Below are 27,673 nucleotides of genomic sequence, written 5' to 3'. Positions count from 1 at the left end.
AAGTTAGTTCTCTGCTCAGTATAATTAAAAACTTCCAAACAAACACAGCCACCTACAAATGGAATGGCTCATGTCATGAATTCAATAATTCACTCAACAAGAAATGACATTTACTACATGCTGGACACTGTGCTAGATCACAGGGAGAGAAAGAATTAAGAAAAGGCCCCAAACATCGAGAAGTTCTAAATCTAGTACGGGAGACATACATGTAAATTAATAAGTGTAATAATAAACTTATATACATTACTTGCTATAAAAACACAGAGATGTGGTTAATCATTAACAAATTATTTCTCAGGAGTTTTAAACACCAGAAGCACACAAGCAAGGATCTCTTTTAAAATACTATTTAAAAATCATAACCCAGTAGCTAATAAAGTATGGGAAAGTATGCTCTTGGGAAAGGTATGTAGTAATGGTGCAATTCACAAGCTGTGAAAAACTAACTGGTCAGATATACCACCACAGCCAGTTATGCAATACTGTCAGAGTGGCATGGACCAGACAGAAAATAATTGTCAGAGGCTATTTCCATGATGTGAAGCCTCATAAATTTCAGAAAATAAAGTTCATTTACTATTAACAGAAGATACTCCAGATGTATAAGATGAGAGAGAAATTTGAAGAGGAGCTATATGTATGATCTTTTCCTTGGATTTCCTCAGACTGTTACAATACAACCTGATAAGTGTGATTTGCCACCTTTACCTGCAGATTAGTAAAGATTTCTTAATAAATACCATTTCATATATTACTGCATGATATATTCTAAAACTTAAAGGAACTCAGTGTGTTTCACAAATTCCAATTCCTGGGATGAGAACTGAGAAATAAAATAGGCATTGATTTGCATCATTAAGTATTAAGGTTTTATGTAATGAGTTTTTAATCCCATTTTTGGTAAATCAGATGTTTATCATCAATAAAAAATATGATTAATACATTTTAACTGATTCACATGCTTTATATTAAATAAAATGTTTTCCTAAAACAGTATTTTTGTTGCTGTTTTTACTATATAAAGGAATTTCTTGCTGGTCTGGACATTAAAACATATATTCTTTTTATTATTTATATTTTTACAGACAAAGTACTTTTTAAACTCATCTACTATTTCTTACCAAACTCACTAAAATATGTGTATTAAAATACTGGACTTATCTGGAGTCAGTATATCTAAACTCAGAAAATACTGTTACCCTGTAAGCTATCTTAAACTATAAAATATTGTTACTATCCCAAGAATTCAAGTAAACAATCATTTACTGTATTTTAACCCCTGTAAGAAAGTAGAGCACAGAAGGATTCACTGAGAAAGTAACCTGAGTTATGTCTTGAAGCATAAACAGCAGACCTTAAGAAAGACAGTGTGTGCGTGTACATATGCATATGTGCATGTGTGTGTAAGTGAAGAAGACAGACAACAGGAAGATGGTATTCCTAGCAAAGAAAACAAGTCTAGGTCACCAGTGGAATTCCAGGTGAGGCTAGATGAGCTGTATCGGGTATTTCTGAAAGATTTCATGAATCAGGTATAGACTGAAACAAAATCACAGACAAGGCCTTCTCAATACTAATGTTTGAGAGCCTAAGAATGTAATTGCTCCTCTATCAAACTCTACCATTAGAAAAAAACAGAGTATCAACACTTTTCTGAGGTTCTATCCAGTGAAATATGTCAAGAAAATAAAGGAAGTTTTATAAACATTAAAAGAAAAAAATCTTGTTTACACTGATTGATTCTCCAGGATAGACAAGACAGAAAGATTCAATATCATAAAAAGTGTGAAAATTAATCATTAATTCAATGCAATTTCAATCCATAACTTGACAGAGATTCTAAACTAATCTGGAACAACATATATACTCAAGAATGACCAAGACAAAAACTGTAGAATAATAATAATCAGGGGAACATACTCTACCCGACATCAGAATATACTATAAAGCAAAACAATTAAAATAGTATAGGGACTTCCCTGGTGGCGTAGTGTTTAAGAACCGCCTGCCAATGCAGGGGACACAGGTTTCAGCCCTGGTCCGGGAAGATCCCACATGCCGCAGAGCAACTAAGCCCATGCGTCACAACTACTGAGCCTGCGCTCTAGAGCCCACGAGCCACAACTACTGAGCCCCCGCGCCTAGAACCCATGCTCCGTGACGAGAAGCCACCGCAATGAGAAGCCCACACACCGCACCACAATGAAGAGTGGACCCAGCTCACCACAACTAGAGAAAGCCCGCACACGGCAACGAAGACCCAACACAGCCAAAAATAAATAAATTAATTAATTAATTTTAAAAAATAGTATAATACTAGTACAGGAATCAAAATCATTAACAGAATCTAGCATCAGATCCATGTTTATGTCAGAATTTAGTGTGTATTAAAGGACAGATCAGGATAACTGATAAACGCATAACTATCCATATGAAGAAGATAAATGTTCTGTATTAGCTACAAAAATATCTCATTTCCAGGTATTTGACTTTCTGACCAACAACTCCTATCTTCCAACTCCATTCCTTTGACCCCCACAGGGATTTCCATTTCTTGCCCACACCAGTTTGCACTACCCATCACTGCTCTTATGTAATCTCCTTCTCTCCTTACTCAGCTTAGATTCTATGGTATATCACTACCATAACCTTATTATTAAAGTGAGGTTATCAATGAACTGGGAGACCAGGGTTTTGGACGAATTGTCTATCTGCATGTCAAAGCCCTTAAGAATGAGGGCAAGAGTACTGCTAGAGGGACTTCCCTGATGGCGCAGTGCTTAAGAATCCGCCTGTCAATGCAGGGGACACGGGTTCGAGCCCAGGTCCAGGAAGATCCCACATGCCGCGGAGGAGCTAAGCCCGTGCGCCACAACTACTGAGCCTGCACTCTAGAGTCCACGAGCCACAACTACTGAAGCCCACGTGCCACAACTACTGAAGCCCATGCGTCTAGAGCCCGTGCTCCACAAGAGAAGCCACCGCAATGAGAAGCCTGCGAACCGCAATGAAGAGTAGCCCCACTCACCGCAACTAGAGAAAGCCTGTGAGCAGCAACGAAGACCCAACGCAGACAAAAATAAATAAAATAAATGTTAAAAAAAAAAAAGAGCACTGCTAGACAAAATCAGTACACCAGGTGCTAAAACTGTTTTTTTTTTTTTTTTTAAATTTTCTCCCCACCCTTTATAGCTACTTTATTTATTTATTTATTTATTTTTGGCTGTGTTGGGTCTTCGGTTCGTGCGAGGGCTTTTCTCTAGTTGCGGCAAGTGGGGGCCACTCTTCATCGCGGTGTGGGGACCGCTCTTCATCGCGGTGCGCGGGCCTTTCACTATTGCGGCCCCTCCCGTTGCGGGGCACAGGCTCCAGACGCGCAGGCTCAGTAGTTGTGGCTCACGGGCCCAGCTGCTCCGTGGCATGTGGGATCTTCCCAGACCAGGGCTCGAACCCGTGTCCCCTGCATTAGCAGGCAGATTCTCAACCACTGCGCCACCAGGGAAGCCCTAAAACTGTTTTTGAAAGAGAGGATTGACTGGGAAATCAGTAGATGCCTGCAACAAGGAAGAGCAGCAGATCTTACGAAGCTTCAAAGGAGCTGAGGTTTTTAGAGAGAAGAAGGGAAAAGGTGGTCTAGAAGCCACAAATATGAGCAAGAAAGACATGCACCCCATTTTTAGACCCAATGGTACATGCTGTGTGAGAGAAAAAAATAGCTGCCACTTGAAAGTTTTCTTGGGAGAAGTGGTGTTCTCAGGAGATAGCCATGTTTTACTTAAGAGTCAGGAGTGGAGGGAATGTTCTGACGAAAGCTGAGGATACAGGAGATTTCACTGATAAAGACCCACAACCACTTCTACAATACATTCATATAATGAAGATATATGTGATACGTAACATCACATAAAGATGTAAAGAATACACCTAAATGAAACAAATTTCAGAACAATATATATATTATCATTCCATCTTTGTGAAATAATAATGACAACAAAGAACCCCAACAACTATACTAGGTTTATATATACAGGAAAAATATCATTAAGGGTTACTTCTGAGAAGGTGAGATCATGGAGAACTTTCAACATTAAATATTTCTATAATTTCAGAAACTTTTATTTAATTCTATTATATTTTGATAATCATAAAAAACAGTAACATTGTATCTGTATAAACAAGTTAAGCTATTTCCAGAGGAGAGCAGAATCAGCTAATATAATTCATATGGTAACAACCTGACAGAAGGGGATGGTACCTGTTCAGTGAGACAGAAATCTGCAAGAGGGTACCACAGCTAAAACTATACTGTGACTAAAAGCCGAAGCAGAGTAAATTATTAATAACACAAGAATTTCAAGGTAGTGTTCTCAAGTTAAATCACTTTCCTTCCACTTCAGTAAATCTGTACTTCTCAGGTTTAATAACTCAAGTGTGCTCACCTAACTTCCACAAGGTCATTTGGTTTATAGCTGGGATGAAGAAAGAACCAAACTTTCTTGACAAAATGATTAATGCTGGGTTCTCTACGAGACCCTCGGACATATACCATCCACTTGTGGGTTGACTGGTCGTTTTCTTCTCTCTTATCAGGAGGTATGTACCTAGAGTAGAGAAAAAAAAAAAAAACTACTCGAATTCTTTTTTCCTAACAAACCAATTAACTATTACTTAAAACAAGATTAAAAATCAATTACAAGAAGAAAATGGGAAAATTTACACATATGTGAAGATTAAGCAACATGCTACTTACCAACAAATAGGCGAAAAAAAAATCAAAAGAGAAATCAAAAAATATCTTGAGACAACTGAAAATGGAAATAGAGCACACCAAAACCTAAGTGATGCAGCAAAAACAGTTCTAAGAAAGAAGTTTACAGTGATAAATGCCTACATTAAGAAAAAAGAAAGACCTCATATACACAATCTAACTTTACACCATAAGGGACTAGAAAGAAAAAAACAAACTAAGCCCAAAGTTAGTAGAAGGAAGGAAATTATCAAGATCAGAGTGGAAATAAATTGAGACTAAAAACACAGTAGAAAAGATCAAAGAAACTAACAGCTGGTTTTTTGAAAAGATAAATAGACAAAAACCTTTACCCAGACTTACCAAGAAAGCGGCGGGGGTCGGGGCGGGGGACACAACGGACTCAAATAAATAAAATTATAAATGAAAGAGGAGATGTTACAACTCATACTACACAAATACAAAGGATCATAAGAGACGGAGAACAATTACACACCAACGAACCGGACAACTTAGAAGTAGTGAATAAATCCTAAAAATATACAGCTTACCCAGACTGAATCGTGCAGAAATAGAAAATCTGAACAGAACAATTACTAGTAAGGAGATTGAATTAGTAAAAACCTCCCAAAAAAGTACATTCCAGGACCAGATGGCTTTAAAGGGTGAATTCTACCAAACATTTAAAGAATTGGTACCAATCCTCAATCTCTTCCAAAAAACAGAAAAGGAGGGAACACTCAACAAACTCATTTAACAAAGCCAAAATTACCCTGATACCAAAGCCAAATAAGGATACTACAAGAAAATTACAAGCCAGTATCCCTGATAAAAGTAGATGCAAAATTCTTCAACAAAACATTAGCAAACAGAATTCAACACTACATTGACACATTACCGACCAGAGAGGTATTAATGCGTCTTTTGTTAACCGAACGTTATTGACCGGAGACATATCAATACAGAGTGATACAATTAACATCACCATGCAAAGTTGTTAGAGCTTAAAATTGATCAAGGGGTCATTATACAACTTATGACTGTCATTATCATTCACATTTTGCTCTGTTAGGTTTCTGTCCCAATCCTGTGTATATTATAAATGCAAGTTTATTACCATAAAATTTTCAAAAATGACGCATCACAAAATTTTGAGTGAAGAAGAATTTTTCGGTGAATTTTATACAGATACTTTCTCTGACTGTTCCAGCGACATATACACTAGTGCCTCAGAAGATGACAGTTCTTCAGAATATAGTTCTGATTCAGACGACGTGAATATTAGACCAACAAAAAGACAAAAAACCTTAGTGATTGATTCTGATACAGAAAGTGAAAATGAAACTCACGGTGCTGGAGAATGCTCCTTTGCTTCTACGGAAGAGTGGATTGAAGACAACACTTCACGAAAATTAGAAGACTTTACAGGTGTATCAGGTGTAACTACTGAATGTAATAACCCGCAAAGTGTTAGTGAAATAACAGAATTAATTTTTGGTAACGACTTTTTCAAGTTGGTCGCTTCTCAAACAAACCTGTATTACCAACAGAATGAAAAATCATATAAAAAGTATGGTAAGGCTTTAAAATGGACTGATGTAACCAATAGTGACATGAAGAAGTTTCTTGGATTAATAATTTTGATGGGACAAATAAGAAAGTCACACTGGAAAGAATACTGGTTGACTGATCCCGAAACACCAATCTTTCCAAAGGTTATGACGAGAAGGTTCAAACAAATAATGGTATTTCTTCACTTTACCAATAACTCAGAAACTCCACTGCCTATAGACAGAAGTTCAAAAGTTAAACCTCTTTTGGATTATTTTCTACCAAAATTTCAATCGATCTATATACCCAAACAAGAGCTATCACTTGAGGAGGCAATGATAAAATGGAGGGGACAACTCAGATTCAAAACCTATAATCCCAGAAAACTTACAAAATATGGAATTTTGGTCAGGATGGTGAGTGAAAGTGAAACCGGATATATATGCAACTTTGAGATTTACACGGGTGAAGGAAAGAAACTGCAAGAAACAGTATTATCGGTCCTACAACCTTATCTTGGTTCATGGCACCATATTTACCAAGACAATTATTACAACAGTGTGTCCACATCTGAAATATTGTTGAAAAATAAAACCAGAGTTTGTGGGACTATAAGAGAGAATCGTGGTCTACCAAACCAATTAAAGGAGAAATCTAAAAATCTACAGAGGGGAGAAATGACATTCTTATGGAAGGGAGAAGTGACTCTTCTTATATAGAAAGACAAGAGGCTAATCCGTATGGTGACAACTATTCATGACACCTCCATAGCAACTACAGGAAAAGAAGATGGAGGACTGGCCATCAGATAGCTAAGCCCACCTGTATATTAGAGTATAATAAATACATGAAAGGAGTTGATTGATCCAAACAATATCTGGCAAACTTCAATATCCTCCTGGAGAACTCGAAAATGGTATAAGAAAGTAGGTTTCTATTTGAGTAATTGCAGTTTTATTCAATGCGTTTAAAATTTATTGCAGCCTTAATGCACAGAATAAAATGACTTACAAGTAATTTTTGTTAGCAGTAGCTAGAAAATGGGGAACTGACCATTCTGGTGAATATAGCGGCAGTCCCACACCTGGTCCTTCTTGTGGTGTTTCTAGAACAATGCGCCGCAAAGATCCACATTGTCAACTATCAGGTAAAATAAAAGAATACATTCGAGAGGAAATAATACCCACAGGACCAAAAACAAATGCCACCAGAAAGTGTAGAGCCTCCTATTCCAGGGGAAAGTGCACTGAAACATGGTATATTTGTAATAGATATTCTGTTCCCCTGCACAGAGGTGCCTGCTATACTGCCTATCACACTCTAACAAAATATTAGAATGCTTTAGTAAGACATGTACAAAGTTTCAAATAAATACATTAAGTGCAAAAAACGTTGCTGATATTTACTCTAACGCAGGTGTTTCAATATTCACTTACATAACAAACCATCGGCCACAGGTGTTAGTTTCTGCAAAAATCCCCTGGTCAATAATGTGTTAAAAGTATCAACAACATGATCAAGTGGGATTTATTCCAGGCATGCAATGATGGTTTGACATACACAAATCAACCAATGCAACACACCACATTAATGAAATGAAGGCTAAAAATCATATGATCATCTCAATAGATGCAGAAAAAGCATTTGACAAAATTCAATACCCATTCATGATAAAAACTCTCAACAAACTGGGTATAGAGGAAGCATAACTCAACATAATAAAGGTCACATATGACAAGCCTACAGCTAACATCGTACTCAATGGTGAACGCTGGAAGCTTTTCCTCTAAGATCAGGAACAAGACAAGGATGTCCACTCTTGCCATGTCTTTCTACACAGTACTGTTAAGTCCCAGCCAGAGCAATTAGACAAGAAAAAGAAATAAAAGGCATCCAAACTGGAAAGGAAGAAGTAAAATGGTCTCTATTTGCACACAACATAATATCATATATAGAAAAACCTAAAGATTCCACCACAAAACTGTTAAAACTAATAAATGAATTCAGTAAAGTTACAGGATATAAAATCAACATAAAAAATCAGTTGTGTTTCTATACACTAACAACAAACTATCAGAAAGAGAAATTAAGACAATAACTTCATTTACAACAGCATCAAATACAACATCCTTAGCAATAAATTTAACCAAAGAGGTAAAAGACCTGTACACTGAAAACTATAAGACAATGATGAAAGAAACTGAACAAGGCACAAATAAATATATATTCTGTGCTCATGAATTGGAAGAATTAATAGTTAAGATGTTCATACTATCCAAAGCAATTTAGATTCAATGCAATCCCTATCAAAATTCCAATGGCATTTTCCACAGAAATAGAAAAACAATCCTAAAATCTCTATGGAACCAGAGAAGATTCTGAATAGCCAGATCAATCTTGAGAAAGAAGAACAAAGCTGTAGGCATCATCACACTTCCTGATTTCAAACTATATTACAAAGCTGCAGTAATCAAAACAGTGTTGTTCTGGCATAAAAACACATAAATCAATGAAACAGAATAGAGAGGCCAGAAATAAACCCACACTTACTGGTCAATTAATTTCCGACAAAGGAGATAAGATATACAATGGGGGAAGGATAGTTTCTTCAATAAATGGTATTGGGAAAACTGTAAAGCCATGTGCAAAAGAATGAACTGAACCTCTATCCACACCATACATAAAAATAAACTCAAAATGGATTAACAAGTTAAATTTAAGACCTGAAACCATAAAACTCCTAAAAGAAAGTATAAAGGGTAAGCTTTTTGATATTGGTCTGGGCAATGATTTTTTGGATTTGACACCAAAAACAGAGGCAACAAAAGCAAAAATAAACAAGTGGAACTACAACAAACTAAAAAGCTTTTGCACAGGATAGGAAACCACCAACAAAATGAAAAGGCAACCTATGGAATGGGAAAAAATATTTGCAAATCATACACCTGATAAAGGGTTAATATTCAAAACATATGAGGAACTCATATAATAGAAAAAACAAAACAAAAACCTGGCTCAGAAATAGGCAGAGGAAGTAAATAAATATTTTTCCAAGGAAGACATACAAATGGTCAAAAGGTACATGAAAAGGTGATCAACATCACTAATCATCAGGCAAATGCAAATCAAAACCACAATGAATTATCATCTCACATCTGAGATGATAACTGAGATGAGAATGGCTATCATCAAAAATATAAGAGAGGGCTTCCCTGGTGGCGCAGTGGTTGGGAGTCTGCCTGCTAATGCAGGGGACGCGGGTTCGAGCCCTGGTCTGGGAAGATCCCACATGCCGCAGAGCGGCTGGGCCCGTGAGCCACAATTACTGAGCCTGCGCGTCTGGAGCTGTGCTCCGCAACAGGAGGGGCCGCGATGGTGAGAGGCCCGCGCACCGTGATGAGGAGTGGCCCCCGCTTGCCACAACTAGAGAAGGCCCTAGCACAGAAACGAAGACCCAACATAGCAATCAATCAATTAATCAATAAAAAAATAAATCTTTAAAAAAAAAATATATATATATATATATAAGAGATAACAAGTGTTGGTGAGAATATGGAGAAAAGGGAACCCTTATGCACTGTTGGTGGGAATGTAAATGCAGCCACTATGGAAAACAGTATGGAGGGTCCACAAAAAATTAAAAACTACCCCATTTCTGTGTATATAGGCAAAGACAATAAAAAAGGATATCAAAGAGATATCTGTACTCCTATGTTCACTGCAGCATTATTTACAATAGCTAAGACAAGGAAATAAGTGTCTGTCAAGAGATGAATGGATATACACTATAAAGCTACAGTTATCAAAACAGTATGGTACTGACATAAAAACAGACACATAGATTAACAGAACAGAACAGAGAGCCCAGAAACAAACCCACACTTATTGGTCCATTAACCTACAACAAAGGAAGCAAGAACATAAAATGGGTAAAAAATAGCATCTTCAATAAATGGTGTTCGGAAAACCAGACAGCAACATGCAAAAGAATCAAACTGGACTACTTTCTCAAACCATATACAAAAATAAACTCAAAATGGATTAAAGACTTAAATATAAGACCTGAAACCATAAAAATCCTAGAAAAAAACATAGGCAGTATGCTCTTTGACATTAGTCTTAGCAATATCTTTTTGAATATGTCTTCTCAGGCAAGAGCAACAAAAGCCAAAATAAACAAATGGGACCACATTAAACTAAAAAGCTTTTACACATTGATGGAGACTATGAACAAAACAAATAAGCAGCCTACTAAATGGGAGAAGATATTTGCAAATGACATATCTGTGATAAGGGGTTAATATCCAAAATATACCAAGAACTCATAGAACTCAACATCAAAAAAACAAACAACCCGATTAAAAAATGGGCAGAGGACCTGAATAGACATTTTTCCAAAGAAGACATAGAGATGGTCAATAGACACATGAAATGATGCTCAACATCACTAATCATCAGGAAAATTCAAATCAAAACCACAATGAGATATCACCTCACACCTGTCAGAATGGCTATCATGATCCAGCAGCTCCACTTCTGGAAATTCCAAATATATGCAAAACACTAATTCAAAAAGATAAATATACCCCTATGTTCACTGCAGCATTATTTACAATAGCCAAGACATGAAAGCAACCTAAGCATACATCAACAGATGAATGGAATCAAGATGCGGTATATACATACAATAGAATATTATTCAGTTATAAAAAAGAATGAAATCTTGCCATTTGTGACAATATGGATGCACCTAGAGGGTATTATGCTAAGTGAAATAAGTCAGAGAAAAACAAACACTATGATTTCACTTTTATGTGGAATCTAAACAAAACTAACATAACAAAACAGAAACAGATTGATACAGAGAATAAACTGCTGTTTGCCAGAGGGGAGGGGGTTGGTGGATGAAGGAAATAGATGAGGGAGATAAAGAGACATAAACTTCCAGTTATAAAATAAATAAGTCATGTAATATACAGATAATGCACAGCTATGGTGACAGATGGTAACTAGACTTATCGTGGTGATCTTTTTGCAATGTATAAAAATATCAAATCACTATGTTGCATACCTAAAACTAATATAATGTTGTTAGGTCAATTATACTTCAATTTAAAAAAATGTTTTAAAAGGGATGGATAAAGATATGACCACATACACACACCACACACACACACACACACACACACACACACACACACACACACACGGGAATATTCAGTTCTGAGAAAAAAGGTAAATCCTGCCATTTGTGACAAAATGGATGGAGCTTGAGGGCATTATGCTAAGTGACATAAGTCAGACAGAGAAAGACAAATACTGCTTGGTATCACTTTGATGCGGAATCTAAAAAAAAGTCAAACTCATAGAAGTAGAGTAGAAAAATGGTTGCCAGGGGATAAGGGTGGGAGAAACTTTTCAATTTAAAAAACCCTTAAAATTCATTCAATATTTAACAGCTATATCAGCTAACCAAAGTGAATCTTTGCAGTTAACCCTTTTCTTTTAAACTTTTTTTTTGGCCTAAGGGGCATTCCCTTGAAGTTTGTTTTGTTTTCTGATTATCACCATGCAATTAAAAAAAATCAATCTTGCTTTTCCTGCTAAGTGGGTACATTAGGTAGAAATAAACTGGCATACTTTATTCCTGGGTTAGGAAACCTCTAGCCTTTGGGTTGATTTCATTCAGGTTTCAAAGTGCTAGAACTTTGAACTCTTCTGTTTACTACTCATTGCTGCCAGGAAGGATGCAACTGGTCTCTTGCCTTTTAAAAGCCAAAACAAGCCATTCCCTTAAGTCCTGACCATGGTAAAACTAGAATCCTTAGCCCTCCCTTTTGAGGCTCTGTCTTTATTTCACAAGGCCCCCTTATTACATTTTGTTGTAAAATACGGTCATGGACTTCTATACATTCATATATGTCTATGGTTATCCTTAGCAATGCAGTGGGCCAAGTTGCCTAACCTAGTTTTTCTTTAGGAGTATTCATGTCCCATCTTGACCCTTTGGTTTTTCACAAATAAAAGCCACCTGTGAATTTCCTGAACGCTACTGGGATTTTAATCAGAATATTTACATATCAACTTAGGGAGAAGTGGTATCTTTTACAATATTGAGCCTTCCTATCCTGAACATGGTATACTGATCTAATTATTTATTGATGATTGATTGATCACGCCCTGTGGTGTGTGGGATCCTAGTTCCCCGACCAGGAATTGAACCTGTGCCCCCTGCATTGAGAACATGGAGTCTTAACCACTGGACCACCAGAGAAGTTCCTAATTACTTAGTTCTTTCATGTGTTTTAATAAAATTTTATTCATTTTCATGAAAAGCTAGCATATCTTTTGTTTGATTTATTATGTTGTATTTTTTATTGCTATAGTAAATGCATCTTTTTAGAACTGTTTTCTAAGTCTGTCATACAGAAACACAATCAACTTCTGTGTATTGATACTGTAATTCAATAGTCTTGCCAAGCTCTCTTAGTAACTCTAAAACTATGAAAAATCGTTTTAGATTTTTCTGTGTAGACAATTATATCATCTATTAATAACAACACTGTTTCTTCTTTTCTAATCCTCATATTTATTAATGTATTATGACTCTAGTAGTATCTCCAAGTGCACTCGTGAATAGGAGTAGTAATACTGAGCATCTCTTGTCTTGTTCTGAACCTAAAGGGGAAGGCGTTTAATTGTTTACCATTGAGTATGATATTTGCTGAAGGTTTTTTGAGATATCCTTTATATGATTAACTAAATTCCAAGTCTGCCATGAGGATTCACCACAAATAGACTTTGAATTTTGTCAAATGTTTCTGCATCTTCTGAGGTGGTCACATTTTATGTCCTTTATTATATTTATTAATTTCTAATGTTAATCCAAACTTGCATTTCCTGGTCATGAACTACTATCATTTCTATAGTTACTGACTTCAGTTTGCTAACGATTTTGTTCAGCACTTTTGCCTCTATATTTATAAGTGTCAATGTCCTATAATTTTCCTTTTCTTATGAACTCCCTGTTTGGCTTTGCTAACAAACTTATGCTATCTTCATAATGTAAATTGACAAATGTTCTCTTTTTCCCCATAAGGTTTTCTACACAATTGGAATTAGCTGTTCACTCAGCCTTTAAAGCAATCTAAGCCTCATGGTTTAATTTGGTTTTGTGAAGAAAATGTTTTAAAAATCAATAATTAAACTTAGTAGTTCTAAAGCTATTCAAGGTTTTTCCTTTTTTGAGTCATTTTAAGTTGTGTTTTTCTAGGAATTCTCCATTTCATCTAAATTTTCAAATGCATTAGCATAAAGATGTTATTTTATCTCAGTATAACTATTTCTTTTCATTAATTAAATCCATATGCATTTTTTATGATTGTTGATACATTTAGATTTATTGCTACTAAATTATTTTATACTATTTGTCTTTTTCTTTTTTTCTTCTTTTCCACATCCCTTCTCCTGCTCCTGCTTGCCTTCCTTTGGAATCAGGGGGGTTTTCCCCTTTTTTTCATTCAATTCTCCTTACACCTTACTACATTTTTCTTTTTGGCTACATTGGGTCTTCATTGCTGCACACGGGCTTTCTCTAGCTGCGCAAGCAGGAGCTACTCTTCGTTGTGGTGCGCAGGCTTCTCATTGTGGTGGCTTCTCCTGTTGTGGAGCACGCGCTCTAGGCGCACGGGGTTCAGTAGTTGCAGCACATGGGCTTCAGTAGTTGTGGCAGGCGGGCTCAGTAGTTGTGGCTTGCGGGCGGCTCACGGGCTCTAGAGCACAGGCTCTGTAGTTGTGGCGCACGGTATGTGGGATCTTCCCGGACCAGGGCTCGAACCCCCGTCCCCTGATTTGGCGGGCAGATTCTTAACCACTGCACCACCGGGGAAGTCCAACCCCTTACTACTTTTAAAGTTTAAATCTCTATGTCTGTTCTTTTCATTGTTATCTTAGATATTCTAACGAGCACTCTTAACAACGTCCAAAGTAAATCGATATTTTTATCCTCTTCCAGAACAAACAAGGACTTTACAATTCTCATGCCAATCATTCCTCTCTACTTAAAATCCACAGTTAACCAGTATTTTAAGTTCTAGCTGGTCTTAAACCCCAAAACCTACAAATCAGATATAATTGTTTGACAATGTCAATAACTGTTTCTCCCCCAATCTTCTGGTGGCCTGGTGAGTCTACATGAATTTCTAGTTTTGGCCTTTTCTGGGCTGACCTGTCTTGTACTATAGTTGAGACCTCAACACTTCGTATTAGTCCCCTTAGCTGAATGCATGCTAACTCTAAAATAATCCATGAAACAGAAACCTAATTGCCTTAGTCATATTTCATGCTTCTATTTAAATACTATGACACAGACCATTGAGAATCTTTGTTTTTATTATCCTGAGATTTTTAATGTACTTCTTATTTGTTATCAGTGGTCCATTAACTGGGACTTGGAAGACTCCCCCGAGATCTGATTCCCCCTCCCCAGATATTTACTTTAATTCTGAATCCTTTATTTTCAGTAATTGAATCCAATTACAGTTTTCATAAATATACTGATTCATTCATCAGTCAAATATTTACTGAACACCAACTACTGCAAGATACAAAAACAAACAAGATATACTGTCTACCCAAAAGAGATTCAGTCTGATTTGAAAAAATATATGAAAATAGGAAATAACTATATAATATGATAAAAATGACAAGAGAGCATAGAGGAAATATGCCTAGTGAGGAGAAGGGCAAATAAGGCTTTGTGAGGAAATAACATTCTTATGCTGTTTGAAGATTTATGATGTCTTTATCCATTCCTAGATACTCGGCAAAAATGATGATGCTTCCGTAAGACAGCATGAGATCATACTGTTAAAGAGATAGCCCTTTAGCTTGAAGGAATTCTGTCTTCAAGACTTGCTCTACAACCTTTTGTTATAAATTTAAAACATTTCAATTTGGGCAACCAAATAAACATTTTTAGGAATTAGGAAAGGCCGCTAAGGATAGAACTAGGCCAGAAGAAGTCAAAAGTTCCTCCAAAGTTATCCACACTAACATGCCTAATAAAACACACCATTTGCATAAACGTTCACGTCTACAAAATTTTTACCAAGCACAATTTTATCCTACGTCAAAGATTAGCAGACACACTGAAGCAGTCTCAAGTCTCTGGACTTCCATTCACTTTTAAAACAACTAAGCGTTTGGGAAAAAGAATCCTTGAGGCCTATACTTACTGTAATACTATGATAATAAGAGTATGCCAGAGGATTACCAAAAATGGATGACTGAAAATGAGACAATTCAACTGAATACTCACTTGGACACATTGCCCACTACTATTGTTTTCTTCACAAAAAGTCGTGAAGTCTCATCTCCTGTAAGATCAGTATTCCTCTGCTCTGTTTTATGGGAGCCAGTAATACCAGAAGTGTCCTAGAAAAAATCATAATCAAGTTTCATTTTCAATTTAGACAATTTTCAATAGGCAGAAACCACAAAATCATAAAAGGTATGAATGGACTAACTCAATTTTTTTTAAATTACAAAATTGCCTGGCTTTGTAGCTGCTCTCAGAGCATGAAAGAATAATTTTACTATAATTTTTGCATTAGTTTATAGAAAAAGTTTGTACACTGTAATTCCACATATGTGTGTGTGTTTGTAACAGTCATAAACAGCTGCTTTGTATATGCAAATAGGATGTGGAAGGATACACAAGAAACTACTACAACAGTTACCTCTGGGAAATGGAAATGGGGAAAGGGGTCAACGGAACTTACTTTCTTTTCAATCTTCTGTACTATTACAAATTTTTCAATAAGAAGTAACATAAACATAATGGTTAATTTAAAGTTTGACTATGGATATAGACAGCCAGTGTTTAAGCCTTGGCCCTTACATTTACTAGATGTGTCATCTTGGGTAATTACTTAACTTTTCTGTCTCTATTTCCTCATCTATAAAATAAGGATGATAATAGTATCTATCTCAGATGACGGTTTTGTACAGTTTTTAGAAAAATGCTTGGTACACAGTAAACATTAAATATCTGTTACATAAACATGAGCATGCATATTACATAAAAGATAGTAGGTTTCTGAATCCTATGACTAGTGTGACCTAAATTCATTTTAATTAAAAAAAGAAAAACATATGCAGTATTTCCCCAGAAAGTATACTAGAAGGAGACAACTAAATCCAAACACTAAGAGTTCTGATTTTGGGTGGTGGCATTATGAATGACTTTTCTACTCTCTCTTACTTTTCTGTAGTTTAAAATTTTTAAAAATGAACATATATGAATTTGTAATCAGAAACATTTTTTAATTTTATCAAAATAATCAAATCTTTGATGTCTGAGTATGTGGAAAGCAGCCTGGGAATTTCCTCTATCACAGAACATCTGGCTGAGAAAAACCACTGGTCTTATCCAGTAAGGATTCTAGAGCCAAGTATTACACCAAGAAGTTCAGAGCAGCTTGAGATGGGAATTCAAATTACAAACTGACAGGATCAAAGAGCAATAAACAGTTTTCAATTCTACTTATTGTTTTTCAAATTTCCTCCAGTTATTAAAGTATCTTAGAACATAAAGTTTCAAAGAGGAAACTGATGAAGAGCCACTGCTCTTGAGAGAATAAACATGATAGAGTGGAAGGACCTTGGGCAAGGTCACAGTACTGCCAACTCCTCAAAATTTCTTTCATATCTACATGAATGGCATCTAGGAGTTGTGCGGTACACAGGAGCCTTGAATTGTAAAATCAAAAAGACACAGGTTTGATTCTCAGTTCTGATACTGTGGACAAATATAAAAAGACAAAAGTTTAATTCTCAGTTCTGATACCTGTGAACAAATATAACTTAAACCTCATAGAGATGCAGTTTCCCCATCTCTAAAAGGGCTATAATTAACTTATATCCTATGGTTCCTATGAAGGTTAAATGAATAATATGTGCATTCTTAATAAATACTGGTTCCCTTCTCTTTCAGCTCCCTCCCATCCATCCAACTATACCCTTCCAGTATTTCGGCTTGGTCTCTGCTCTGTGTTGCTTGAGAGTCTTTCCTCTATGTCCAAATTGCTGTTAGTGTCTTTATCAGATAAGAAGTCATTGTGTTGAGATAAAGAATCACTTTCTGAATGATTGGCTGATGGTGTTTCTGATCTCTGATTGGCAGGAGATGATGACCTAGATGGTGATTCCAAAAATTTCTTGATAGCAGGATGATTAAAAACCATTGTATCACATGTCTTTGATCCCTGCAAAAATGAGGGTAAGCAAAACAAACTTTTAATCATATCCAACAAAAGTAGGCAAAAGTTTGATCTTTCCAAAAACGCTTATCTATTTCCAATCATGCTTAAAATCCTTCAAAATCACCCCACTCCCATTAAAATGAAGTCCAAACTCCTTAATGTGGTCCAAATCAACAAAACAAAAACTAGAGAATGATAAATAATTATGCAAAGGTCCTAACAATAAAAGCTAAAGATGCAAGTCCTCAGAAGGTAAATTAAAAGTAAAGATAAATATATAGGGACTTCCCTGGTGGCACAGTGGTTAAGAATCCGCCTGCCAATGCAGGGGACATGGGTTCGAGCCCTGGTCCAGGAAGATCCCACATGCCATGGAGCAACTAAGCCCATGCGCCACAACTACTGAGCCTGCGCTCTAGAACCTGTGAGCCACAACTACTGAGCCCATGTGCCACAACTACTGAAGCCCACATGTCTAGAGCCTGTGCTCCGCAACAAGAGAAGCCACCGCGATGAGAAGCCCACACACCGCAACTAAGAGTAGCCCCCACTCGCCGCAACTAAAGAAAGCCCACGCAGAGCAACGAAAACCCAACACAGCCAAAAATAAATAAATTAAATTAAAAAATTTAAAAAATATATATATATAGTAACACATAGAAAGTCAGATTTGACTTAAAAAAAAATAAACGTCACATTGCTTGATACAAATACATCAACTGCTCTAAATAAAACATTCCTGTAAGAAATATAAAGATTTTAAAAAATGTGTATGTAAAATGGCTCCCACGTAGGAATAAAATGTAGCATAGAATGGTTTAAAATGATTAATAATGATATACAGTCTGTCCTCAGTCCAGTACTGAAGGCTGCCTAGGGTATTTTTCTGTGTTTTGTTACTTGCATATAAAATAGTGTGTTGTTATAATGTAGTTACTTCCTAGGAAGCCCAGCTTTAGAAATTGCTTAATTGAAATTAAAAATAATTGTTTTACTAAAAATAGAACTACCATACGATCCAGCAATCCCACTACTGGGCATATACCCTGAGAAAACCATAATTCAAAAAGAGTCATGTACCAAAATGTTCATTGCAGCTCTATTTACAATAGCCAGGACATGGAAGCAACCAAAATGTCCATCATCGGATGAATGGATAAAGAAGATGTGGCACATATATACAATGGAATATTACTCAGCCATAAAAAGAAATGAAATGGAGGTATTTGTAATGAGGTGGATGGAGTTAGAGTCTGTCATACAGAGTGAAGTAAGTCAGAAAGAGAAAAACAAATACAGTATGCTAACACATATATATGGAATCTAAGGAAAAAAAAAAAAAGAAAAAGGTCATGAAGAACCTAGTGGCAAGATGGGAATAAAGACACAGACCGACTAAAGAATGGACTTGAGGATATGGGGAGGGGGAGGGGTGAGATGTGACAGGGTGAGAGAGTGTCATGGACATATATACACTACCAAATGTAAAATAGATAGCTAGTGGGAAGCAGCCGCATAGCACAGGGAGATCAGCTCGGTGCTTTGTGACCACCTAGACGGGTGGGATAGGGAGGGTGGGAGGGAGGGAGATGCAAGAGGGAAGAGATATGGGAACGTATGTATATGTATAACTGATTCACTTTGTTTTAAAGCAGAAACTAACACACCATTGTAAAGCAATTATACTTCAATAAAGATGTTAAAAATAATAATAATAATAATTGTTTTAGCACGTAAAAGGGAGCCAGAGACCAGTGTTTCAGAGTCAAAGCAACAGAGCTGTTGTTGTACTTCAATAATAAAGGTTTATTTTAGAGCTATAAATGTATTTTGTTAGAGCAAACTAAAAATAATTAATTGGCAGATCCTAAAAGATAAAAATATACCTAAATATCCTTAAATAAATCCCAATCAGAATATAACAAGATAAAAATCAGTACATTTCTAGACTATCAAATAGCACAGTTCAGTACTGCTAATGGTTTAAAAAAAAAGGCATCAAAACATTAAATGAATAACCAGCTCTTCAGAGTAGCTACAGTCCTATGTCAGGCAGATGCTAGATTGCAATGTGCATCTTGTTGAATCTAATAGCAAGCCATATGACAGATGACTTTAGAATCTGCCCTGGGTTAACAGTGTCTCCCAAAAATTCATGTCCACCTAGACCTGTGAATGTGACTATTTGAAAATACAGTCTTTTCAGATGTAATCAAGTTAAGATGATGTCATACTGGATTTGGGTAGGCCTTACTTCAATGACTAGTATTCTTAAAAGAGGGAAAGTTGGATACAGAAAGAAACAGAGAAGACACACAAAGGGAAAAGTCCATGTTAAAGGCAGAAATTGGAGTGATGCAGCTACAAGCCAAGGAATGCCAAGTACTGCTAGCAACCACCGGAAGCTAGGAGAAGACAAGAATTCTTCCCTAGAGTCTTCAGAGGGAGCATGGCCTAGCCACCAACATACTTGATTTTGGACTGCTAGCCTCTAGAATCATGAGATAATAAATTCCTGTTTTGTTTTGGTTTTTTTTAAAGTCTGGTTCCTTTATTTATTTATTTATAAAATTTATTTGGTTGCGCAGGGTCTTAGCTGCAGGAGGTGGGCTCCTTAGTTGAGGCTCTCCAGCTCCTTAGTTGCAGCACACGGGCTCCTTAGCTGTGGCTCATGGGCTCCTTAGTTGTGGCATGCGTGAACTCTCAGCTGCATCATGCATGTGGGATATAGTTCCCTGACCAGGGATCGAACCTGGGTCCCCTGCATTGGGAGTGCAGAGTCTTACCCACTGCGTCACCAAGGAAGTCCCAAATTTCTGTTGTTTTAAGCCACCAAGCTTGTGGTAATTTGTTATGGTAGCTCGAGCAAAGTAGTTCAGACTCTAAAATGTAATATGGAAACTTCTGCAGTAGAAGAAACAACTATCTACCACCTAAGATTAACCTCAAATAATGCTTCAGATACCTAATACCCTAAAGCTCCACAGGATGACACAAAAGCCTATATATGGCAGGTACCTCTTATCTGTAAAAACCACAGGGAATGATGCAAAGCAGCATGCTACTATGCTCCCTGCAGCCCTTCCACTATTCTCATTGAGCCAGTACTGTCCAAGAGGAGAATTATCTAATTCTAACTGGAAAAAACTTAAGAAAAAACAAAACTTATGCTGAAATTATAAAAACGTCAAACAAGAAGAAATACTTCTGTATCAGTTCAATCTTATCCCCATCCTTTATAATTGGAGCAATCTAGTGGTAATCACATTAACCATGACTAAACTTAGTATCACTAACAGTAGCACAACCTGATACTATGTCTCCTAATGTGATACAATATGAAGTATATAGCATTACCTATGAAGTACTATCTCCAAAAAGACTCAACCTTAATCTAATCACATCTTTAGACTTGACTCTTATTTTACAGAAAAATAGAAGGAATGAAGGAACAACCCAAGGGGAAAAAAATCCAAAATGTGGGACATTCTACAACATAAATGGCCTGGTCTCTTCAAATAAGTCAATATCACAGGGGAAAAAAAGGTGGGAGAACTGTTCTAGATAAAATGAGACTAGAGAAACAAAACAGCCAAATGTAACCCATGAACCCTGACTGGATCCTGTCCAAAAACAAAAAACAAAAAAAACCCCAACTTTAAAGATATTTTGGGGACAACTGGGAAAACCTGAATATGGACTGATTATCAAATAATATTAGGGACTCATTCTCTTAGGTATTGTGACTACACAGAAGACGATCCTTTAGGATTAAGTATTTAGGGATGAAGTGTCACGATGCTTGGAACTTACTTTTTAACGTTTTAGACAAAAATAAGATAGATAAAGCAAACATGGCAAAATGTTAAAACTGCTGAAGCTAAGTGATGCATAAACAAGTGCTTATTTCACCTTCTCTATATATTTGAAAATTTTCACAAAAAGGGGGGAAAAAAATCAGGGCTTCTTGAATAGAGTCAATCTACTGAAACTAACAATTGTCATTCATTAGTAGTAAAAGGTCAGAGAAAAATGAATCGATCTATAATTTATTCCAAAACCATCCATACTCAAATGAAGAGGAATAAGGCAAGTTAGAACAGGGTCACACTCATCTTTGTATCTGCAAAGCCTAGCAACAGTGCTAACAACTAGTTACAGAACAATTAAGCAAAAAGAAAAAAATGTTACTTAACAATTATTGACAATGTAGAGAGGTATAATTAAAGGATATGGTTGAACACAATGATAAATTTACGTATATTCCCAGGAAGGCAGGCTAGGCTTCTTGAATTCGAAAGGTCAATATAAGAAATGTTTTGAAGGCAGGGATTTCACATCAAGACTAATTTCTCTTCACACAACAATATGGGTGGCCAGAAATGACTGCATATGAGGAAAACTTACCTCAGAAACTTTCAGAAGTCCTGCAGAAGCATAGTAGTTTGCAACAATGCAGGCACGAAGTTTATCCATCATCCTTCTTGCCTCAATTAGTCGCTAAAATAAATATTAATTAATTACTTTTAAAAATGGAAATGACAGAAGAGATATACAAACAATTCATAAGAAATGTAAATGAACCCAAAGGTTCAACTTCTCTAATAATCAAAGAAAGGCAAATAGAAATGACCATTTTCCACCTATCAGATTGGCAAAATATTTAAAAGGATGACAAAATATGATGTTTGCAAGAATATATAGACATATTAATATGTATTTGTATGTATATATGCATATTCATTGAGAAATGTCCACAAAGATATTGAGCACAAAAGCAAAGAGGAATTATCTTTTGGGATGGAATTTCAAGTGATTTTTTAATCTTTTTCTGCAATGTCATTTAAAGAAAAAAAAAAAAGGCGCAGGTCTTTTTTCCCAAAAACGAGAAAGCTCCTTTTAAAAGAACAGCAAAGGGGAAAAATACACCATAATTCCATCTCAACAGATTTTTAAAAATTCATCACACGTAGTTTTTTTTCAATAGTTCTGTTCCTTTATTTTTAATTTAACATCATTATACCTGGTCAATGACCTCAATTTCATGTTCCTTATTCTTCATTTCAAGTGCAAATTGTTCCTTGATAATAGTCTCAATCTTCTGCACAGCAGCATCTCGAGCTGCACAAAGAACATACAATAATCCAAGGTCTAATTAATCAGTTGCCGCCTTGATTCAACTCAGCAAGCAACAAAAGAAACCCAGAAACAGTAACTCTGAAGTGGAGAAACCTAATGGTCATCACCTTAATCAATAATGAAAAGTTAACATCACCAAATATTCAAGCAAACTGACCTCGCATGTTTTCTGATATGATATACTGACAAGACTCCACCACTCTGTGGCGTTCCTGCTAAAAACACTGAATCTAATCACAGCGAACATCAGACAAACCTAAATTGAAGGACACTGTATAAAATAACTGGCCTATGCATTCAAATACTAAAGTCAAGAAAGACAAAGAAAAGTTGAGGAGATTAAAAGAGACTAAAGGGATATAACAACTAAATGCATTGTGTGATCCTGGAGAGGGGGAATAGTTATAAAATACTGGGACAACTGGTAAAACTTGAATATGGACAGCAGATTAGATAATGTAATGTAAAATGTTAAAATTTCCTGCTTCTGATAATTGTACTGTGATTACATAAGAAATTTGTCCTTAGGAAATACACAAGTGTTTACAAGTGTCTAATGTATCTTCAGATGATTTTGAAAAAATGATGTGCATATATACCTGCGTGCATACATGCATTTGTGTAGTATGTGTGTGTATGGATTGGGGGTGGGGGAAAAGAATGATAAACCAAATGAGGCAAAATGTAAACAACTGGTGAATTAATCTGGACAAAAGACATACAAATTCTCCTTGCAATTTTTCTGTTTGAAGTCACATCAAAATAAAATTACCAAAAAAGAAAAAGAAACCCATGAAGATTCCGAGAGAAATACATGGTGACTTCTGAAAAACCATAACCCCAAGGAAAAAGAAAGTAAAGAGTTAGCTAGAGGAAGAAGTAGTCTGTGACACAAAAGCAGTTCATAAGAAGGCAGGAAGTTAGGATCTAGCATGCAATTCAGCAGTTTCTGATTACAACTACCTGAAGGAACCAGCAAAGAAAGAATTCAAAAGGAAAGAAAATGTCTCTGAAGGCAATTGACTACTCAGGGTAATATGCAATTCAAAGAGTTAAAAACATCAGATATGAAATGTAGTTTGATTACAAGAGAATAAAAAAAGAAGAGTCGAATGACTGCTTGAAAAACCTGGGATTTTGCATAATGATCCTGTGTTTGTAATATGAAAAAATCACTACCCATGCTTTGGGGTGTAAAAAAAATTGCAGAGAAAATTTGGATCCTTGATCACCCATGTCATTTTCTCCCCGTAAAATATGCCACTAGACTGCCAATTTAAAACTAGTGCTGGCATATGGTCACCTTATTTTTGATAATGGAGGCAAGAATATACAATGGAGAATAAAACAGCCTCTTCAATAAATGGTGCTGGGAAAACTGGACAGCTACATGTAAAAGAATGAAATTAGAACACTCCCTAACACCATACACAAAAATAAACTCAAAATGGATTAAAGACCTAAATGTAAGGCCAGACACTATAAAACTCTTCGAGGAAAATATAGGCAGAGCACTCTATGACATAAATCACAGAAACATCCTTTTTGACCCACCTCCTAGAGAAATGGAAATAAAAACAAAAATAAACACATGGGACCTAATGAAACTTAAAAGCTTTTGCACAGCAAAGGAAAACATAAACAAGACGAAAAGAGAACCCTCAGAATGGGAGAAAATATTTGCAAATGAAGCAACTTACAAAGGATTAATCTCCAAAATTTACAAGCAGCTCATGCAGCTCAATATCAAAAAAACAAACAACCCAATCCAAGAATGGGCAAAAGACCTAAATAGACATTTCTCCAAAGAAGATATATAGGTTGCCAAAAAACACATGAAATGATGCTCAACATCACTAATCATTAGAGAAATACAAATCAAAACCACCATGAGGTATCACCTCACACCGGCCAGAATGGCCATCATCAAAAAACCTACAAACAATAAATGCTGGAGAGGGTGTGGAGAAAAGGGAACCCTCTTGCACTGTTGGTGGGAATGTAAATTAATACAGTCACTATGGAGAACAGTATAGTGGTTCCTTAAAAAACTAAAAAGAGAACTACCATATGACCCAGCAATCCCAGTACTGGGCATATACCCTGAGAAAACCATAATTCAAAAAGAGACATGTACCACAATGTTCACTGCAGCTCTATTTACAATAGTCAGGACATGGAAGCAACCTAAGTGTCCATCGACAGATGAATGGATAAAGAAGATGTGGCACATATATACAATGGAATATTACTCAGCCATAAAAAGGAACGAAACTGAGTTATTTGTAGTGAGGTGGATGGACCTAGAGTCTGTCATACAGAGTGAAGTAAGTCAGAAAGAGAAAAACAAATACCGTATGCTAACACATATATATGGAATCTAAAAAAAAAATGGTTCTGAAGAACCTAGGGGCAGGACAGGTATAAAGACGCAGATGTAGAGAGTGGACTTGAGGACACGGGGAGGGGGAAGGGTAAGCTGGGACGAAGTGAGAGAGTGGCATGGACATATATACTCTACCAAATGTAAAATACATAGCTAGTGGGAAGCAGTCGCATAGCACATGGAGATCAGCTCGGGGCTTTGTGACCACCTAGAGGGGTGGGATAGGGAGGGTGGGAGGGAAACGCAAGAGGGAGGAGATATGGGGATATATGTATACGTATAGCTGATTCACTTTGTTATACAGCAGAAACTAACACACCACTGTAAAGCACTTATACTCCAATAAAGATGTTAAATAAATAAATAAATAAATAAATAAATAAAACTAGTGCTGGTATAAGCATTCTTGTGGATATGCCTGCACTGAAGCAAATGACTAACCTTTCCTCATATCTGATGAAAAGAGTTTTTTCTAGTATTACTGCATGTATCCTTGTATATATAAACCTTGTATATATTTGGAAACCAGCAGATAATCTTAGGGGAGGCTAAAAGTCAGAGACTGTTATCAATGCAGGCTGTTTTATCATAAGCTTCTCAGAAAAAAGGAATTCTAAATTATCTCTTCCATGAAACAAGGAAAACTAAAGCCAAACAAAATAAAACCATTTAAGAAAAGGGAAGGGCTTCCCTGGTGGCGCAGTGGTTGAGAATCTGCCTGCCAATGCAGGGGACGCGGGTTCGAGCCCTGGTCTGGGAGGATCCCACATGCCACGGAGCAACTAGGCCCGTGAGCCACAATTACTGAGCCTGCGCGTCTGGAGCCTGTGCTCCGCAACAAGAGAGGCCGCGATAATGAGAGGCCCGCGCACCGCGATGAAGAGTGGCCCCGCTTGCCACAACTAGAGAAAGCCCTCACACAGAAACGAAGACCCAACACAGCCATAAATAAATAAATAAATAAAACCTTTAAAAAAAAACAAAACAAAAAAAAACAGTATTAACTTTTAAAAAAAAAAAAAAAGAAAAGGGAAGCATCCTGGGACTTCCCTGGTGGCGCAGTGGTTAAGAATCCACCTGCCAATGCAGGGGACACAGGTTCAAGCCCTGGTCCAGCAAGATCCCACATGCCACAGAGCAACTGAGCCCGTGCACCACAACTACTGAGCCTGCGCTCTAGAGCCCGCAAGCCACAACTACTGAAGCCTGTGTGCCACAACTACTGAAGCCTGCATGCCTAGAGCCCGTGCTCCGCAACAAGAGAAGCCAGTGCAATGAGAAGCCCGCGCGCCACAACAAAGAGTAGCCCCCGCTCACCGCAACTAGAGAAAGCCCGTGTGCAGCAACGAAGACCCAATGTAGCCAAAAATAAATAAATTTATATTTAAAAAAAAAAAAGAAAAGGGAAGCATCCTACCAAACCTGCTTTGAGAAAAATTCTGAAGAATAAAAATAAAATCTTTATTAGGAATTAGGTTGAGAATGGACACCAAGAAGAAGAACGGCAAATTGGCACTTAGTAACAAAAAACTGTCCCTGCTTAGGCTACGTATTTGGGAACTTACATTAGATTTAAATTGAAATTACGATGTTTCCTAAAACAATAAGTTTTCCCTTTTCCTATTTTTATTACAAAAAAGATACGCCATGTGATGCATTTGAATAATGAATTTAAGTTTCATGATACTTTCATATTTATCTGGCTTGTTATTGAAAGCAAATGACATATCCTTGTAAATAAAATTACAACTGAATGGAGAGAAAAGTTTCAGTGGAATGTTTTTATTGTTTGGAACTGGATTTGATCATTTCCGGTACACAGAGACTTTTGTGGGGTACATATGACTTGACTGCACTTACACAGACAGGAATTTCCTTCACCACTTAACCTTGGGGCTCTGATCTCTGTGGAGCTGCAGCACCTTATCTATGACTTTGAGACCTTCTTCATCTAGCTGTAATAACTTACATAGATTTATTTTTTAAATAAACAGTGATGAATTTTAGCAATATTTTGTATTAGAAACTCAAATATAGCCACTTTTTTTGAGACAGCTTAAAACATTCTGGGTAACTACAGATGATCTGGTCTCCAACTAATTAAATGATCTTGGGCAAGTAATTTAATGCCTCTGAGCCTTAACTAAGCCACCACCAGCTAAGTGCAAAGATCAGTGTTTCCCAAATTTCCATCATTCATATCCCACCTTCAAGTTACCTACCACATCTGAGAACCATGTGAAACATCTAATTAACGCCATTAAATAGTATTTTTAAAAAGTGTTAGCCCTTGGGGGGAGGGATAAATAAGGAGCTTGGGATGAAATACACCCACTACTATACATAAGATAGATAAACAAGGACCTACTGTATAGCACAGGGAACTCTACTCGACATTCTGTGATAATCTATATGAGAAAAGAATCTAAAAAAGAATGAATATATGTATGTGTATAACTGAATCACTCTGCTGTACACCTGAAACTAACACAACATTTTAAATCAACTATACTCCAATAGAATTAAAATTAAAAAAAAAAAAGTTAGCCTTATCCTAAGCAGTAGCCATGAAACTGCAAGTCT

The 27,673-nt window shown here is 36.5% G+C and overlaps 1 protein-coding gene across 7 annotated transcripts in view; it reads right to left on the bottom strand.

Moving 5' to 3' along the window:
* Positions 1-27,673, bottom strand: part of YEATS2 (YEATS domain containing 2) — a 119,733-nt gene that overhangs the window by 56,295 nt on the left and 35,765 nt on the right. For all 7 annotated transcript variants that reach the window (XM_007195339.3, XM_057544965.1, XM_007195341.3 and 4 more), the window contains exons 3-7: positions 22,589-22,686; positions 21,973-22,065; positions 17,323-17,568; positions 15,621-15,736; positions 4,443-4,604 (exon numbers count right to left, since the gene is read on the bottom strand). In XM_007195339.3, the coding sequence (XP_007195401.2) occupies positions 4,443-4,604; positions 15,621-15,736; positions 17,323-17,568; positions 21,973-22,065; positions 22,589-22,686 (715 nt within the window). The remainder of the gene's footprint in view (positions 1-4,442; positions 4,605-15,620; positions 15,737-17,322; positions 17,569-21,972; positions 22,066-22,588; positions 22,687-27,673) is intronic.

The sequence above is a fragment of the Balaenoptera acutorostrata genome, chromosome 4 (assembly GCF_949987535.1).
Source record: "Balaenoptera acutorostrata chromosome 4, mBalAcu1.1, whole genome shotgun sequence".
NCBI lineage: Eukaryota > Metazoa > Chordata > Mammalia > Artiodactyla > Balaenopteridae > Balaenoptera > Balaenoptera acutorostrata.
Note: the sequence above shows the minus strand (reverse complement) of the source record. Positions and strands in the feature narration are given on the sequence as shown.